Raw genomic sequence first — 17,511 nt, 5'->3', positions numbered from 1 at the left:
AAGACTTATCGCTGAAATATAAATATAAACTGATATCCAAATCAGCCCTGCCGTTTAGGAGGTATAGAATGACAAATGCAGGCAACTGAAAAAAATACATAAAAGATATATCTTCTTGCGCAGATTTGGCGGCGGCTACATAGTGGCGTGTCGCACTCGCCGCGGCGGCGCTCGTGAGGCGTGGCGGGCGGTGAGGCAGAGAGTGCCTCACGCCGTCCTGCGCGTGCTGCACCACGCTGCAGTACACTTTTTACTGCCTTTACATTGTGTCGGTGAGTTATATGAAAATACTAGTCTTCTACTTAGAGTACTACCGAGTTATGAGAGCACGGATTCTGGTCATACTCATACTCTTTCGGAATATAAGCGACGTAATTTAAAATATTTGTGAGTTTTGATTGCTAAAATCGGATAACAAAGAGCTGGTTCTAAAGTCCTTTGGTTTTTTTAATATGTGATATAGTAATAGTAGTGTATGCACTCTTTCTTCTTTATACATATTGTATTTACCAATCACCAATGTAGTTGTGTCCCTGCATACTCGGAGGAATGAAATATTTAATATTTAAATTTATTTTCTCTGGGAAGAAGAAGAAGTTACTTAATAAGAACAGAGTGTTTTTAACACTAGGTTTCAACTACTGTGAAGCTTTTTGTCACAAAAAATAAGAAAGGATATGAGGTGGAGAAAAAATCGATACTTCGAAAGAATATGGATACATTATATATATTTTTAAAACATTTTTTAGTGAATGACAAAGAAGTAGTAACAGAACTAAGTGACATATTCCGTCTGCTTGCGGAGCTGCAGATGAGCTGCGATATAGACGACTACACCGTCAACCAGAGCTCCCTTGACCAGGTATACTATTGTAATATACTATAGTGTATACCTGTTGCGTCACGCGCATAGTCAAATTAAAATAACTAAAAATTGTATATTTATGATAACATATGACACATTCTATGTGCCAGAGGTAACTGTGAACTAAAGCATAGTGGCCATTTATTTTAAAAAAAGTATTTTATATATTAGTATACTATATTATTATATCTCATTATGTAAATGATCCTTATAAAAAGTATCTTAAAATAATTTAAAATGATTTTGGTAATACCTTAATTATAAGAAAGAAAAAGGAAACGAAAGTAATAAAAAAAAATTGTTTTCCCAAAGATGTTCCTAAATTTCTCTGAGAGGACCAGCATCCTGGAGCCCGAAGATGATGAAATGTCTATTCCTCCTCAAACCCACCAAAGGAGGGACAGCGAGGAACTCGACAGTGTAACCTCACTATGACACCAAATATACCTTGACTACTACTAACACAGACAGTAAAGTTAACTATATTGCTGAGTAAAAGTTTAGTAACTTGCTTAAAGGTCTTTATAATAATGTGACATTTAAAATTTATATTTGCTTAAGGTTGCTTAAGGTTTCAGTTCCACTCCAGATAACGATAAGGTATAGGAAAATAGTGTCACCTCTTTATAGCACAATAAATACTTAACTTGCCTATAAAATATGACAATTACTTAAAAGTTATAACTATTAGTTTTACGATGTATCCCAAACATGGTAGGCAGAGGGAACCTAGTGTTTAGATACTCCGTTCCCCATTTTCTGCTGAATTCTCATATAGATAGACATGACTTTAACTAACATGCCTAGGGGTTTTTATAACATGACAATTAAAAATGAATTTACCTAATGCACACCATGTGCATTCAGAATATGCATCGAGATGTATAGGAATATAGGGTCACATCGTTATGATACATTAATTATAACTTGCCTATAGCATATGATAACAAAGATTAGATGCTCAACTAAGACAAAACGCGGCGTTGTGTTCCGCCACTCCGAACACACGCAGTGCCGAATTAAGATGGAGAGAGGAGAAAGAAGTGTCCTGTCACTTTTGCACTTAATGAAAAAGTTTAAGACAAAGATTAAGTAACTTGCCTAAGGTAAATTCATTTTTATTATGAATAAGTATAGGCAATAAAATAAAACTTTAAAATGCTAAATATTGTGATATGAGAATTAGATTAAAATGGATATATTTAGAGGGAGACAAAAGAATAAATAAACTTTGCTCGAAATGTTTCCGTCCAATTATTATGAAAACAGTCAAGGGTAACGACAGAAGGCATATATTTTTTATTTTTTTATATCTAATAGTCTTTACACTATATATTTTTTGTAACATCTATTAAATTGCTATTTATTCACTAAGAATAAAGATATTTTTAAAAAACTCATAATTCAAACGGTTTTCTAGAGGCACTGGTACGGGTCCCGTTACGTGAATGAATATACGTTTTCTAAAAATATCTTAATAATATAATTTTTGACACTATTAAATATTTATAAGAGACCGTCGTGGCGCATCGGCATAGGGGTGTGACTGTAACGCGACGGTTGTGGGTCCGATCCCCACTCGAAAAAGTGAAATATTTATTTGTTTATATTTCTATTTCTTCGCTCTGGTGTCGAGGCAAAGCACGGCGTTGAGTTCTGCCACTCAACACGCGTTGCCTCCAGAATTCGGCAGAAAGTGGGGAATGGAGTGTCTTAACATTAGGTTCCCTCTGCCTACCCTGCTGTGTGTGGGATATAGCGTGAAGCTGATTAAATATTTATAAGAAAAATCGAATTTATCGTAGTTATCACATAAAACTTTATAAAAAAATTGAACGAATGAACGAAAGTATGTAATTGTAAACGCCGTCTCTGTGATATTATATTTTATTTACCTGGTGTGTATATTAGAAATGAGTAATAAAAAAATGGTTTATGGTATAATGTTTTTTTTATTTTTATTTTCACATTTAAAACATATAATTAACATAATATATTCAGAAATATTTAATGACTTATTGTTGAACTAAGATTTGTTTTACTAAAATTTATAAATTTGTAGCAAACTACTATAAAACACTAATTAAAATTGAGTGAGTTTTAAAGAGAACAAACCCTCTTAAAGTATAATACATTTCTAAAAAATAATATATTTCTAAATTAAAGCTATTTGAGATCCTGTAAATAAAATATAATTAAAATTAGAGAGCTTCGTAAATTATATTCTTACAAGAACATTTTAAAAAAGTACAAAAATAAAAACGCATATAAAAATGTTTCTAATATAGTATGAATTTAAAATTATATTACTATTTTTAAAAGTAGGTCCGTTATAAGAAACATAATATTTTATATATATTTTATGATTATGGATTTTATTTAAGTAAAATGTTTATACAAAGTATTTATACTAGTAATAAAATGTTAAATTAAGCAAAAAGATGAAATAAATTTTTCGTTCCATCATCAGGTAAGTAGAATAAACAAATGAATTAACCTAATATCGTGATAACCATCGTGTTTCCAATCAGAGATACTTCGACTTCTAATGACATTACTAGTGACCCAACCGTGGCTTCTATCGCTTTATTTTATATTTTAATCAATTTATACAAAATCTTTACATAAATTGTAGCCTGTGGTATTCTGATGCATATTCCATATAATTGTATAACTGTAAAGTTTCATCTAAATCCGTTCCGTAGTCTTTGCGTGAATCCATCCTCACAAAAGGTAACTTTTATAATATTTGTTGAATAACAAATTAATTATTATCAAATGAAGGGTTTCTCAACACTGCAGATTTTTTAAAATGCATAGTAAATATATCTATAGCTCTATAAATGATGTCTTTATTTATTTCCTTGTGTGTCAAACTCGTAATCACTAATTTGACAGCTTCTGATAAAGTGTGCTCGCTGAACACGTACGTTTCTGAAATAGAAATAGATTTTTTTAAATATTGTACCTCCAGCCCAGTTCCCATAATCAATGTTGTGTATGACATATGGCATAATTAAACTACAACAAGGAAATTCGCATTCCTAGAAACTAGTCATTTTTTATTACTGAAACGTCAAAGCATATTATGTCTATATCTGAACTCAAGATGTCGATGTACATATAATAATTATTACTATGTCTTTTTACATAAGAATTGTATGTAATAAAAATGTTAAGTTTTATTGCACAAAAAAATCAAGTGTTTAACAGACTGTACAATATGGCTATATTATTTACTCCTGATTTTATTTCAGCTTTAAGTTATATCCCGTAAGTGTTTTAAGCTTTCCCTTCGAACTCAAGACATTGCCTATTGAGTGACGGAACTCATCGCCGTATATTGGTTTATCCAGAACAGAGAAATAAAACTAAATCACTTTTTCGTGTAGAGATTTAATTCACAAGCACCGAGTTAAAACAAATATTTCCCACTGCCCTCGGTACCCCCTAAATTATAATAAAAACATTACTAAATTTACAAAGATAACATCTAAAAAACAAAACAGCGGAATTTGTCTCTTGCCCGTGCCTGTTTGAAACCGTCCTAGTGCTCTAAACAATAATCCATATGATCAAGCTAATTCTAATTTTTATACCATTTCTAAAATGTTTTTCATTTCCAAAGCGTTAAATAACATTTTAAAAAGTGTTCCAAATAATTAAATCTCACCAGGAATCCTCTCCATTATGACACTACAAGTTTCTTCCACGCACAGATGACGCGGAGAATAGAGACCTGGTATCTCTTCAGGCGCGGAAACGGAGAGTTTCTCAAAATAGGCGAATATTTCCTTTCTAAGCCACGCTGTCAGATCTTCCAGCCACGATGTTATTAGAGATTCTGCGATGTCTGTTAAATTGGATATATTATCAGATGTTTTATTAAAATATCATAAATGATTACTTGTTGACTCAAGGTAAAGGGTGGCATTGATTTCCGCCACTCAACACGCAATGCCGCGCAACGAACGCGCAGATAAGTACTTACTACCTGAATTGGTTATTTGCGCGATAAAGCATAAAGCTGAAAAAAAGTAGTTTAGTAAGGTAAGACGACTCTCACCGGCCCCCAGCACGGTGGCGAGGCGGAAGGCGAGGTGGGAGCGCAGCAGCCCGGCGCCCGCGCCCGCCTCCCCCGCGCCACTCCAGCGCGCGCCCTCTACGCTGCACCACTCCTCTACACGACAAAACAATTCAAATATTGAACCGAAAATATACTAAATAAAAGAAAATATATATATATATATATATATATATATATATATATATATATATATATATATATATGATCTCTTATGCCGAGGCCACATTAGCGGGAAATACCCTTAATTGTGGATGGACGCTTGACAACGAAAATTGCCGTTTGACATTATGCGACAACTCAAGTGGCGGTACATCAAAGAAATTAACGTGAGAACTAACCGTTGAAGAGGTCTTTGCCGACCGAAAAGAAACAAGAAATATTAAATTAATAAGATTAAGACTATTTTAGGTTGTACTTTCTTTAAGTTTGGTTATTTCAAGAGTGTTATAATAAGATACGGATAAAAAGTAACAGTAGTAACAAGCACCTAACCTAACCCAACGAAATACAGCGTGAAGCTAATAAAAAAAAGTTTAAGCGAGCGAAACTGAATTTGGATCGCTAGTTTGATAAATAAAATGAGTTATAAGATATAAACTTGCCTAAGTCCAGCGGAGCAACAACAGCAGGAGTCTCCACACTCAAGTCCTTCAACGAGTCTAAGCCCGCGTCGACCTGCCAAAGCGCGCGGCGAGCGCACACCAGGCGACCTGCTCGGGCGCCCACCTGGAACGTATAATATATATATATATACTAGCGACCCTCTTGCGGCTTCGCCCGCTTTAACTACTGGATTATTCATGTAATGTATGTTTGCAAAGCACTTAAGATAATGTGAAAATTAATTAAACCCTAATGCAACCCGCATTTTTGTAGTTTCAATAAGGATTTTTCAATTGTTTTACACAGCAAGGATTTTTTAGTAGGTACCGTAATTTTAAATCTGTGCTACTAATCTTTTCAAGTACTTATTAAAATATATTTAAATGACTATTTTTAGATAGTTAAATGACTATTTTTAAACGGAAGAAATTAAAAACAAAAACCTACCTACTAATAACTACTACAAAAAATGTGAAACCAAATATATCGCGCTTAAATAATACATTCAACTCCATTTATCCAATACGTGCAAACGCATCTAACTAAATTTTCGTTGCTATAGAGGCAGCCGGGTTTTTTTTTTCGAGCTTGTGGTTAATGCTAAAGGGGGTATTCTGTCCCTGATGAAAAGCAAGCACGACGTGGCTACCTGCGAGGAAAATTAAATAGAATGCATGGGCCGGGAATCGAACCCGGGCCGCCCGCGTGGCATGCGAGCATTCTACCACTGAACCACCGATGCGTGTAAGGCAGGCGGGCACGGCGGACGCATGGCGAGTGGCGAGCCGTTTCGCAGCAAGGATTTTTTTGATATTGTAACAACTTCTAAAGTACTTATTAAAATGAAAAACAGTAAAAGACAGTTTTGGTCTACATTAAATGGCCAACGTAACTAATTTACTTATTTATATGCTGAGAGTAAGGGATAATTGAAACTTGAGTAACATACTGCTGTTGTGTCAACGGCGAGATGTGTCAACAATTAAATGCGTTTTTCTGTAAAACTATTCGCAATTTCGAAATAGTGTAAAAAGCAAATTTTATCTTCGTTTAACGTAGAAAATTAATAAAGTATTTTAAAGGATAAGGATTAATACCATTATGGAAAAATATCCCTCACAATAAAAAATATATTGAAATTATTATTTTTAGACAGAAATATGATCACTACACGTTATTCTTAAAAGATACGAATATGCTCTCGCGGACTTTTTTGTAGATCTTATTAAGAGGTCCAATACTCCAGTATATTTTTTTCATGTAGTACTTACCATTAGAGCAGCGCATGCGCGAAAGTGTCTCAACGGGTAGGACTTTATACACATTTATCGTATTTATGTTAATTTACATAAGAATTTACAAATAATAAACTATATATAAACCTTCTACGAAAAACACTCGACTTAATGGTGAAGACCGCGTTAAAATCCGTTGGGTGGTTTAGAAGAAGAAGAGTTAGAAACAACAGACAGACACGAAAAGCGACTTTGTTTTATAAGATATAGGATAGGATAGGATATACATATATATATATATGTATATATATTTGCGCTGTATCCCACACAGCAGGGTAAGCAGAAGGAACCTAACATATTGTCCTAACAGACAATATGTATACTGCTGTTTTTGTTGATTCTTTTCATTGCCTCGCTCTGATTGACATAGTACGACATCGAATTCCGCCACCACACCTACAATATCTCTAATTTTGGCCGGAAAATGTCTCTCTTTCCAGTCTTTTCAATTAAGAACCTTTTGTTCCTCATAAAACTAAACAAGATATAGAAAACGAATACTTGAGCAACCTGTATAACAACTTACCGCTAAATCAGGTGCTGTGGCGACATAGGTCCACTGCAGCGCCTCTCCCCCCGCACCCCCAGGACCCCCAGGACCCTCTGTGCCCTCCGCCCCCACTGCCGTCTTGAGTGAATTGAACACACCAGTCACTGTGCGTTGGAACAGCCTGTGCAACATACATTTGATAAGAATAGAATATTTTATATTGCACATAAAAAAATATAACTTATATGAAAAAGACTACTTTTAATGTAAAAAATAACTAATCCTTAATTTACAAATACTGCGTGACGTCAGGTGGCGTCTCGACGGAATGTAAATTTTAAAAAGCAGTGAAACTTTGCAACGTTGTATCTTTGGAAATCCTGGCTGGCTGGCCAATTTTGATGAAACTTGATTCTTAATGCAGGCCGATGGTGGCGCAGGGGTAAACGCGACTTGTTGTGGGTTCAATCCCCACTCGATGTTTATTTAAATTTATATTTCCATTTCTTTACTCCGATGTCGAGGAAAAGCACTTGCGTTGAAAAAGCGTTGAAAAGCGTTGAGATCTGCCACTCAATATGCAATGCCTTCAGAATTCGGCGAAAAGAGGGGAACGGAATGTCTTAACACTAAGTTCACTATACCTGTGGATAGCGAGAAGCTGGTTTTGATTGATTTATTTTAATGAAAAACATTTTTATCCTTGAAATATTCTTGGACAGCTATATATAATAACTAGTGGACCCGAACGCGGCTACGCCCGCTTGAACTATACGAATATTTATTAAATATATTTATGAAATTATTTTCAGTTTTCAATAGAGAGACGCGTTAAGCAAGCTCATTTTGGGTGACATTTTCTAACAACAAACTTTGCAAATCGTTGCTTAGCAACGCGACGGTTAACATGGCGGAATAATCAATCATGCATCAATCATTGCATGTCAATTTAATAAGGTTTTTAATATATGGGTATATATCGAAAATATTATAAATATGAGAAAAAAAGTATCCTATGTTCATCCCGAGACCCTCAAGTATCTTTATACGAGTATTTTATCACAATTAAATAAGCGGTTTGACCCTGATTGCGTAAAAGACAGACAGACAGACAGACAGACAGACAGAGTTACTTTCGAATTTATAATATAGGTATGGATAACCTCTCCTAATTGACGTTGACGTTATTTTAAACTTCTGCAGTGGCAAATTTTAAAATACATTGCGGAATACTATTATGGATACATATACTTATGCTATAAATTATTTATTTATTTTTTGGATAAAATTATCATAAATTAAACAATTTCTTTAATATTTTTTATTCTATTGACTATTTATTAAACTTACTTGTCAAGTCTCTGCATATTGTTAGAGGTTTGTCCTGGAGATGAATTCCTGTCCATATTCATATCATATTCATCTGAAACAACAATCAAGATGTTTATAAAATATATTAATGTAATTTTATTTATTTTGTAGGCCAGTCGTAGTGCAGGGACTTAAAGTGTGACTGTAAAAATCGACTGATTGTGAGTTCGATCCCCACTCGACGATAAATATTTAATGAAGCTGATTTATTTTATTTATTTATAATTATATTTTAAACAAAAAAAACGACTTCAATTTCAACCAGATCCACTAATCAGAATTTAACCAAACCTTCATCAAGTTCACGTTTTTTATTACCATGAAGTGAATAAAAAACTGTTCACTCAGCCAACAGTTCTGAGGTAAGAAACATAAAAAAGAACACTCAAATTGATAACCTCTTTTTCTTACGGAATCGGTTAAAAATCAAATACCAACTCTAAAATAAGTGCCCTGTTTTGTAACTTCCGAATCAATTTTTTTTCATCAATTGTGCAATTAATATTAAAGATTTTTTATTACGATATACTCGTATATAGAAAAGAATAGATTATAGTACCAGCAAGTGCTGCGGTGTCAACCGGGCGGGAGGAGGGACGGAGAGTAGTGCGTCCGCGGGTCTCCTCCGCGCCCTCCCACCACACCTCCTCTGCCCTGAGGAGAGAGAGAGAGAGAGTAGAGATTTAATAATAAAAAACAGCTTCACGCTGTATCCCACACACAGCAGGATAAGCACAGGGAATCTAGTGTTAAGACACTCCGTTCCCCGCTTTCCGCCAAATTCTTCTTCGATATAGAACTCAACGCCGCGCTTTTGCCTCGACATCAGGGCGAAGAAATGGAAACATAAATTTAAATAAACATTTTATCTCCTCGAGCGCGCATCAAACCCAGAACCAGTCGGTTTTACAGTCACACTTTATGCCTTTGCGCCACGACTGGCCTCGTGTAGTAGAGGTAGGTAGAAGTCGGACTGTGAACGTGACGGTCGTGGTATGCCACTTGTATATTCCCTCTCTGGTAATCGCAATGTGGTTTAGAGTTTCAATAAACACGCAATATGTCAAAAGTTGATTGGAAATTCGAAAACGGAGTGTCTTAGGAGCAGTTTCGGTAAAAATATTATTATTAAGAATTATAATATTCATAAATCTACCTAGGCCCAGTGTGTTGCAACAAAGACCTAAGTTTAGCGATGCTGGCGGAGAGATCTGCTGCTTCCTCGTACTGAGGTTCCGGAGACTCGGAGAGAAGGCCCGCTGGTGCTCCGAATTCTACCTTCTGTTTTGATGATTGCTAAAAAATAATTGGAATACACGAGTTAACTCGTTATATTTAATGATAGAACTAAATATTTGTATTAATTTGATATGCCAGCACTGTTGCAAAAGCATGTCATAATAATGTGTAAAAAGCGGTATTTGATTAGTTTGTGCTGGATTAGCCATATTGAACATCGTGTTTAGCGTGACCCCGAAGACCGACAAACCGTCGTGGCGCAGGGGCATAAAGTATGCGGAAATATTTATTTAAATTTATATTTAAATAAATTTGTGTATATATTTATTTATATTTAAATTTATATTTAAATAAATATTTCCATTTCTTCACTTTGGTGTCGAGGCAAAGCAAGGCGTTGAGTTCCGCCACTCAACACGCAATGCCTCCAGAATTCGGCGAAAAGTGTGGAACGAGGTGTCTTAATACGAGGTTCCCTCTGCCTACCCTGCCGTGTACGGGATACAGCGTGAAACTGATTTTATTTATTTTACTAAAAATACAAAAATATTATTATATAGTAATTGTAGTATAAATATATGAGCACTCAATCTGGACTGTCAGAATGATAGTACCAAGGTCGTGATATGTTAAATATTAATTTTCTTTAGTACCTACATACCATGCTATCTTGAGACGTCACATTGCGTTGTTTGATCAACTGAGGAGCAGAACCACCATTTTCTTCTAAAATGTATAGAATAAATTTAATGTTTTTAAAATGAGATAATTCAATTGAAGCTATGTGAATGAATTGTAAAAAAATATCTATAATATATGTCTTTAGAATCTTTCATTTTATATTAAAAAATGTGTGTATACCTTTCTGCAAAGTAGGCACATAGGATTCCTTTGCCTCCATCACTGTTTCCGGTTTGGATCTACTTTTGAACATCTCTGAAGGAGATATTTTTTCCGTACTCTTTTCCTTATGCGCTGGTGACTTTTCCTTTTGAGAAAATAGTTACATTTAAACCCTTATTATCAGAAGGAGGAAGGTTGGTAGGAGGCTCGATGAACACTCGAAGAAATGACATATTCAATATTTTCATTTGTTCACTCTAGTAATCAAGCAAAAGCGCAGTATTGATATCCGCCAATCAAAACGCAATACCTTTAGAACTCGGCTGTGGGGAACGGAAGTGTACCTTCTGCCTTACCTGCTATGCATAAGAAGCATGAAAACAAATGATGTTTACATACTTGCGAATCATCACTGAGACCAGTAAAACGTAGGCCCTTCTTGATTCCAGCGATGCCCTTGTCTAATAGCCCTTCCATCATTCCGGCTGCTTCGTCCTAAATTACATATCATTATGATTACTACATCTATTTAGAAACATATGACAAATTCACTATTGTTGTCTTATTAGAAAATTATGTTATCTTCAGGACTGTACATATTATTTTTAGTGCAAAATCTATATTGAAAAAATGAGTGTGTAGGTTCCCGTGCTATGCGGGCAAAAGCGTGAAAGTGTTCTATTTTTAAATTTATTAAAAATGTTATAATATTTGTTATAAACCATAGTACAAATTTATAACCTTTTTGACTATCGTCAATAACTTACTAGCATTAAGCTGTGAAAATATATATTCTAATCCATTAAATGTCAGCCAAACACACATTGAGATTTCTAATATATAATTTCTCTCGTTCAGTGACTGTAATAATATATTTATTATTTTGGTTAACCACAAAGTAATCGATAATGTAAATAGACTTACTTTTAAACATTAAAAATTAACGTAACAGGCAATAACAATAAGCAATATCTTGCACAATCAAGCGTGACAGGACACGTAACATGCTAACTTACATGCATTTACATTATTTTAATAGTATATTAGTAATATTTAAAATTAATTTTGTAAAAGTATAATAAGAATATTGAAGTTTACACCATTTACACCGCTACTATTTAGTTTAATATTATTTTTTTTGTTTTTAGACAGAATGAGTAAGGAGTTAACAAAAAGGTTATGCCTGCCTATTCTGCTATGTACGCGACCCAGCATGAAGCAATAAATATTTTGACGCTAACGAGTTTATTTAGTTGATTCCATGGTCTGAATAATAAAAAAGATACCTTTTTGGGTTGCTTACGAACATTGATAAATATTTCGTTTAAAATAGACAAGGCTACCTTTACGTTGAAGCTTTATGTTAACAGAACGAAGACGGATGGGTTCATCTCACATCCACACATGCGAATAGGGTATGCATATAGGGTAAATAGAACTGCGTATAGGGTAAATAATTTCAAACGCGGAGCTAAAGAAATTAATCAAGGTACCTCAACAGTTTAGACGTAGTATTTTTTTTCATTTCCCGATTTTGACCCATACTTCTATTTCGTGTGACTCACACATACGTACACATACTTTACAAGTGGCGTTTTATTTTAACACGATAATTTTATTATTATTATTTTTTTTTTAAAAAATAACTTTTTCATTTTTGGGAAATATTTTTTTCTGAATTATTATATTAGGCTTTTATAGCTTTCATTTAAAGTGGTGCTGACAATTCCACCTGTATTGTGTCGTATTTAATATATATTTCAAACTTAAGGTAATGCAGACTGCACAGTGGGTTATATCGAAACTATTAACGTGGTATAGGCATGTTAGATAAATTATTCAATACAAAAAGATTGTTCAATTCAAATTAATACTTTCGGAGATTTGCGCGTTCGACCAAATAAGCGCTTCAGCTTTATAATATTAAGATTCTAGATACATATTGAATGTAACTCCATTGTAGCAGAGTTATCATGTAGTCTATTAATGCGTTGGATTTACGTTCAAACTTAAATCAACATATAAGAAACTAACGTATATCATGCACGTACATTACTTATGTGGAAAATAAACTTGCATTAAATGTATCTGCCACCTCATCTTACTATTCAATTACTAAAAAGAAGCGATGTTATTCTAGAAAATTCAATATGTATATTAAAATAAAAACATATAGATAAACAACAGATTAATGGCATTGTAGATAAATTTGTTAGTAGTAAAACTATCTCATAAAAAAATCCCAATGAAGAAGTGATAATAAGTATCAAAAATAAGAATTCTCAAAGAGGAAGAATGAAAATGAAGAAAAAACAAGTCTTAGCGTAAAATCTGACTGTAAACTCGACAGTTGCGAATTCGTATTCGGGGGAACTTTACTTTGCGCATTCTAAGTAACAAGGCATGGCAAGGCTCTGCATATAGTTCCACAACTCTGCCTAACTACATATATGCGGGATACAATGTGAAGCTAAAAAGAAGAAGAAAAGAAGTCAAAAGAAGATAAAGAAACACAAGGCAGATAGTCCGTGCAAAACATACACTTTGCTTCACATCTACGTGTAAGACCTGAAGGTCCCCGATCTTGGTCTTTGCTTGGTTGACGGTTGTCTGCAGGTCCTTGAGGAGGGCATCTGTGGGATTTGGACTAGAGGATTTCTTTGGTTCTTCTAAGTCGAGAGTGTCTTCTTCACCTAGGGTACAGGTGGAATATGTATTGGTTATACAAATTTGTCAATATCAAAGGAAATCTATATAGTATCTTTTTAATTTATAAGCAGTCCCAAATTGTTCAGATTGTGTTAAAGGATGTCATGAAGTAAACATGTAAAAGTTATTTTCGTCCGAGTGTTCACTGCGATCGACAAGATGAGACCGTCCTCATGTTATATATTTTAGGATTTTTCATACTATTGATCATTTTCTTCCCGAATGAACAACGTACAAATGCTTACAAAATCTAACTTCAGTACGGGCCACGACCGTAGTGTAAATTTTCTCAAATTTTTAAATTTCATGACACAGAAATATGTATTACTACATGTCCAAGAAATCTGTAGGGAAGGCCTATATCCAAAACTATGCGTAAATAATCTGAAAGAAAGACTATATTTTTTGTTTAGAGTTTAACTTTCTTCTTCAAACGAAAAGTACCTAATGTTGTTGAGTTCTACAGCAACATCGATTCATGCTTTTTACATTTGTTAATATCCTCAAACAAACTAAAACAATAAATAAAGATTTATTATTTACATTGTAAAATTTTTAATCACTGTATTTTACAATTAAATACCTACCAAACCACAATGGCTGTGGAGATGCCCTCAAATTAGGACTATGATCGACGTCCTCGTGACCCCACAGCCTGCTGAGCGTCATTTCATCCAAACTGGCCAAAAGATCCTGACCCACGCTTATACATTGTAAATCCATATCCGTCTCCCAGGTTTTAACGCTGCCTGGAATGTTTTAAATAATGTATAGTAGTGTTGTTACTACAGATGGTACAGTCGTAACGAGACAAGAAACAGGTCGTGTACTAAAAAGCTAGGAAGTAACGCAGCATAGCCGATGCCGTAATTTGACTCGTTAGCCAAGATACGGCATCAGCTACAAAGAAAACAGTAGAGGATCCCACTTAATACGGTCAGTATTATACAGAGTTTTTGTCAGCACCACTTTAAATGACATCATTGTTTTAACTACTCTATAAAAGCCTAATTCAATTAAAAATATATTTTTTTCCAAAAATGAAAAAGTTTTCTTTTCAAAACAAAATAAATAATTAAATTGTCGTTGTAAAATAAAACGCCATTTATTAAGAACGACGCACGCACACATTAACCTATCAAAGGGACATCGCCACACACGCCTCATTCACGAAATCGAGTCTTAGGTATTATAAAGTTCAAAGTTATTTAACCTTTAGTGGTATTTTTGTAGTAGTAAGTGTTTACGTTATTGGTATTTATAAGTACTGCGTCACACGAAATACAGATATGGATAAATATCGTGAAATGAAAAAAAATTCTATGTCTAAACTGTTGAGGTATCTTGATTAATTTCTTTAGGTATGGGTGTGAAATATTTTACCCTACATGCTGCTCCCGTAAAAGGAACGCTTAGCCTTCAGCCGTGTATATGTAATACATTGCTATCTTAAAGAAATGGAAAACTTTATACAGCAAGCAAACATTAACTGAGTATGTGGTTCTAAACATCGCAACAACATGAGAAAATTAAAAAATCAAATCTCCTTCACTTCCTTCCTTGATGACATGTTAAAAATAATATAATAGTTTTTATGATGTTAAAATCCATTTTTTTTACATTTTTAAAGTGTTTTTCCACACTTTAGAAAGAAAAATACTCTAAAAAAGTATGTTTAAGTTGATTCATGGAATGAAATAGTTGTTTCCTCGCTCTGGTAATAAGACACAGCATAGTGTTGAGTTCCACCACGCAACATGCAATGTTTCAAAGATTGGCCAGTGCAATCTTAACACTTAAGTTTTCTCTGCCTAGTCTGTTATACCCAAGTATTCCATGGAAAGTGAAATACAAGTGTCTTAATGAGAATGGAGTTTTAACACTGAGTTTCCAGGTTCTCTATGCACATGTGCAGAATATAATATGAGGATAAAAAAAATAAGAAGGAAAATAAATAATAAATAAATTACCTTCAATAATCCTATCATATATTTTCACTTCATTCCTTCCCTGTCGTCCCCTTTTCTGTCTTAGAACTGGCTTCACTTCGACTGGTTTACTCTCAATTAGTAACATTTGACCATCTTCTTTGTTATATTCTTTCTCTTCAGTTATATTTTTTTGTGTTTGGAGAATTATATTATTATCATTATTAATATTAGGTGTTTGAGCTTCCTGTATTTCAACTTCTGGTTTCTCTTGCTTTTCATTATTTATTTCATTTTTATCATTTTGTTTAGTCAAAAGAATAGTAAGTAATTTATCATTTAGCCATATTGGGTCAGTAATAGTAGTATCAATGAAAATATCTAGTTTTTTAGCTAATATTCTCACAAGTAGTTCAGAATATGGAGTATCCCATAACTCCCATGGTACTAACTCTTTTAATATTATCCTTAATATATTAATACAGTGGTCAGCCGAAGTTATTTTTTTATTAATGTTAATAAATATTGGATGACTTTTTTTATATGAATTTTCAATTGAACAATCTGGTGTGGCTTCATGTCTTTTAATAGCTTTTTTATATTCTTTTAAGTGGCTAGTAATGATGGCACAGATGTCTACATATACATCTTTAGTTTCTATTTTATTGCATATCTGTAAATATATTTTTCTATTACATACTTTATTCCATATATTGCATAATAAGCTGAGCAGAAACTAGTATCAAAACTATACTTTCATTCCACCCAAAATGTTGAATCGTGGACCTAAACAGAATGTTTTGTCTTATTACAACAGAGAAATGAATATAGAACTGACTATTAGTAGATTGAACCTGGACCCATTAAGTTTACAGTTAGATGTTACCCTGTGCCAAAATGGCCACTTTGGTTATAAAATTAATAAATTAATTTTAAGTGTAAGGTTTCATCAATAAAATAAATAAAGAAATCCAAATCTATTATTTGTGTTACTGCTTCACTTTTCTTGACATAGTAGAATTCAACATCTTGCTTTTTTACAAGAACAGGAAAATAATAATTTAAAAATATTTATTCCTCTTAATGGAGATTCAATTTAAAACTTGCAATGTTGCATTTACAATCAGATGTATGTGCTGCTACTACTGCATGTATTATTTGATCTTTTCTAAAACATACCTGGAAGGTTTTAGCAATCATCTGATCTAGCATTTGCTTGCATGCAAAAGGAAATCCAATCTCCTCTGATATATACGTAACATACCAAAATGACACCAATTTTCTTTCTAACACCGTAGTTATCACGCTTAGCTCATTTGTATCATATTCTTTAATCGGTTCTCTTTTAGTTCCTCTATTTATATGCGGTAAAAAACTAGAAATGAACGATAAAAACGGGTATTTCTTAAGAAGATTGTTCAAATTATATTTTATAGGTTTATTTTGATGAAGTGACCATTGGATGAATTTAAAACTACAAAACACCGACGCAATAAACAGGAATAAGAGGTAAATAACAAGCCAAATTCCGGTTATTGGTGAGATATTCGTTAGATAGTTCAAAATAATACATATAATTGTCCCACTAGATGATAATATAGTTATAGTTTCGAGTAAATTTGTTTTAAATAACATTTTTGCTTATTATTTTCGCTAATCAATAAATCCGCAGTAGCTACAAACCCAAAACAATTTTTTATAGAATGACAAACTTCAAATCAAGTGACAGTCCGAGTTTGACAGAATCAAAACTTTTCCCGCAAAATCGGGCCATTAATGAAAAAAAAATCCAGTATCCTAATATGGAAGCAAAGTACTTATTTATATAAAATCTATATATTGTATTTAAACTTTATATTACTATTTGTTTAACAAATATTAATGTTGTTATTTAAATGAAATTATATACTATTTTAATTATCTAATTACTTTTAAATACATACAGTTTTATAACTCTCACAGAAATTTATTATAATTTTTAAGCATATATTATTTGTAAATAAGTTATTAAATCAAACAGTAAAGGAACATTTAATGGAACGAACATATAAAAAATTTGAAGTGTGTGTTATTAATTATAA

The 17,511-nt window shown here is 33.3% G+C and overlaps 2 protein-coding genes across 3 annotated transcripts in view; one reads left to right on the top strand and one right to left on the bottom strand.

Moving 5' to 3' along the window:
* Positions 1-2,806, top strand: part of LOC146533242 (uncharacterized) — a 70,741-nt gene extending 67,935 nt beyond the window's left edge. Inside the window, exons 68-70 of the mRNA XM_085196291.1 lie at positions 124-272; positions 750-862; positions 1,178-2,806. Of these exons, the coding sequence (XP_085052417.1) occupies positions 124-272; positions 750-862; positions 1,178-1,300 (385 nt within the window). The 3' untranslated portion in view covers positions 1,301-2,806. The remainder of the gene's footprint in view (positions 1-123; positions 273-749; positions 863-1,177) is intronic.
* LOC146533241 (uncharacterized) lies at positions 2,801-17,151 on the bottom strand. Of its 2 annotated transcripts, none has more exons than XM_085196293.1 (15): positions 16,610-17,151; positions 15,473-16,103; positions 14,090-14,251; positions 13,335-13,486; positions 11,193-11,288; positions 10,812-10,938; positions 10,612-10,676; positions 9,868-10,007; positions 9,271-9,365; positions 8,691-8,763; positions 7,377-7,521; positions 5,555-5,678; positions 4,932-5,045; positions 4,539-4,718; positions 2,801-3,799 (listed from the first exon to the last, which is right to left on the bottom strand). In XM_085196293.1, the coding sequence occupies exons 1-15, from the start codon at positions 17,063-17,065 to the stop codon at positions 3,630-3,632; spliced, it is 2,730 nt and encodes a 909-aa protein (XP_085052419.1). In that variant the 5' UTR covers positions 17,066-17,151; the 3' UTR covers positions 2,801-3,629. The 2 variants fall into 2 exon arrangements, with proteins under 2 accessions (XP_085052419.1, XP_085052420.1); XM_085196294.1 differs by having other exon boundaries at positions 13,362-13,486.
* Positions 17,152-17,511: the final 360 nt, after the last annotated feature.

Source organism: Heliconius melpomene, chromosome 13 (assembly GCF_056956725.1).
Source record: "Heliconius melpomene rosina isolate 202511_hmr_F chromosome 13, ASM5695672v1, whole genome shotgun sequence".
NCBI classification, from domain to species: Eukaryota; Metazoa; Arthropoda; class Insecta; order Lepidoptera; family Nymphalidae; genus Heliconius; species Heliconius melpomene.
The sequence above is the reverse complement of the archived record's forward strand: the minus strand, read 5'-3'. Positions and strand labels throughout refer to the sequence as shown.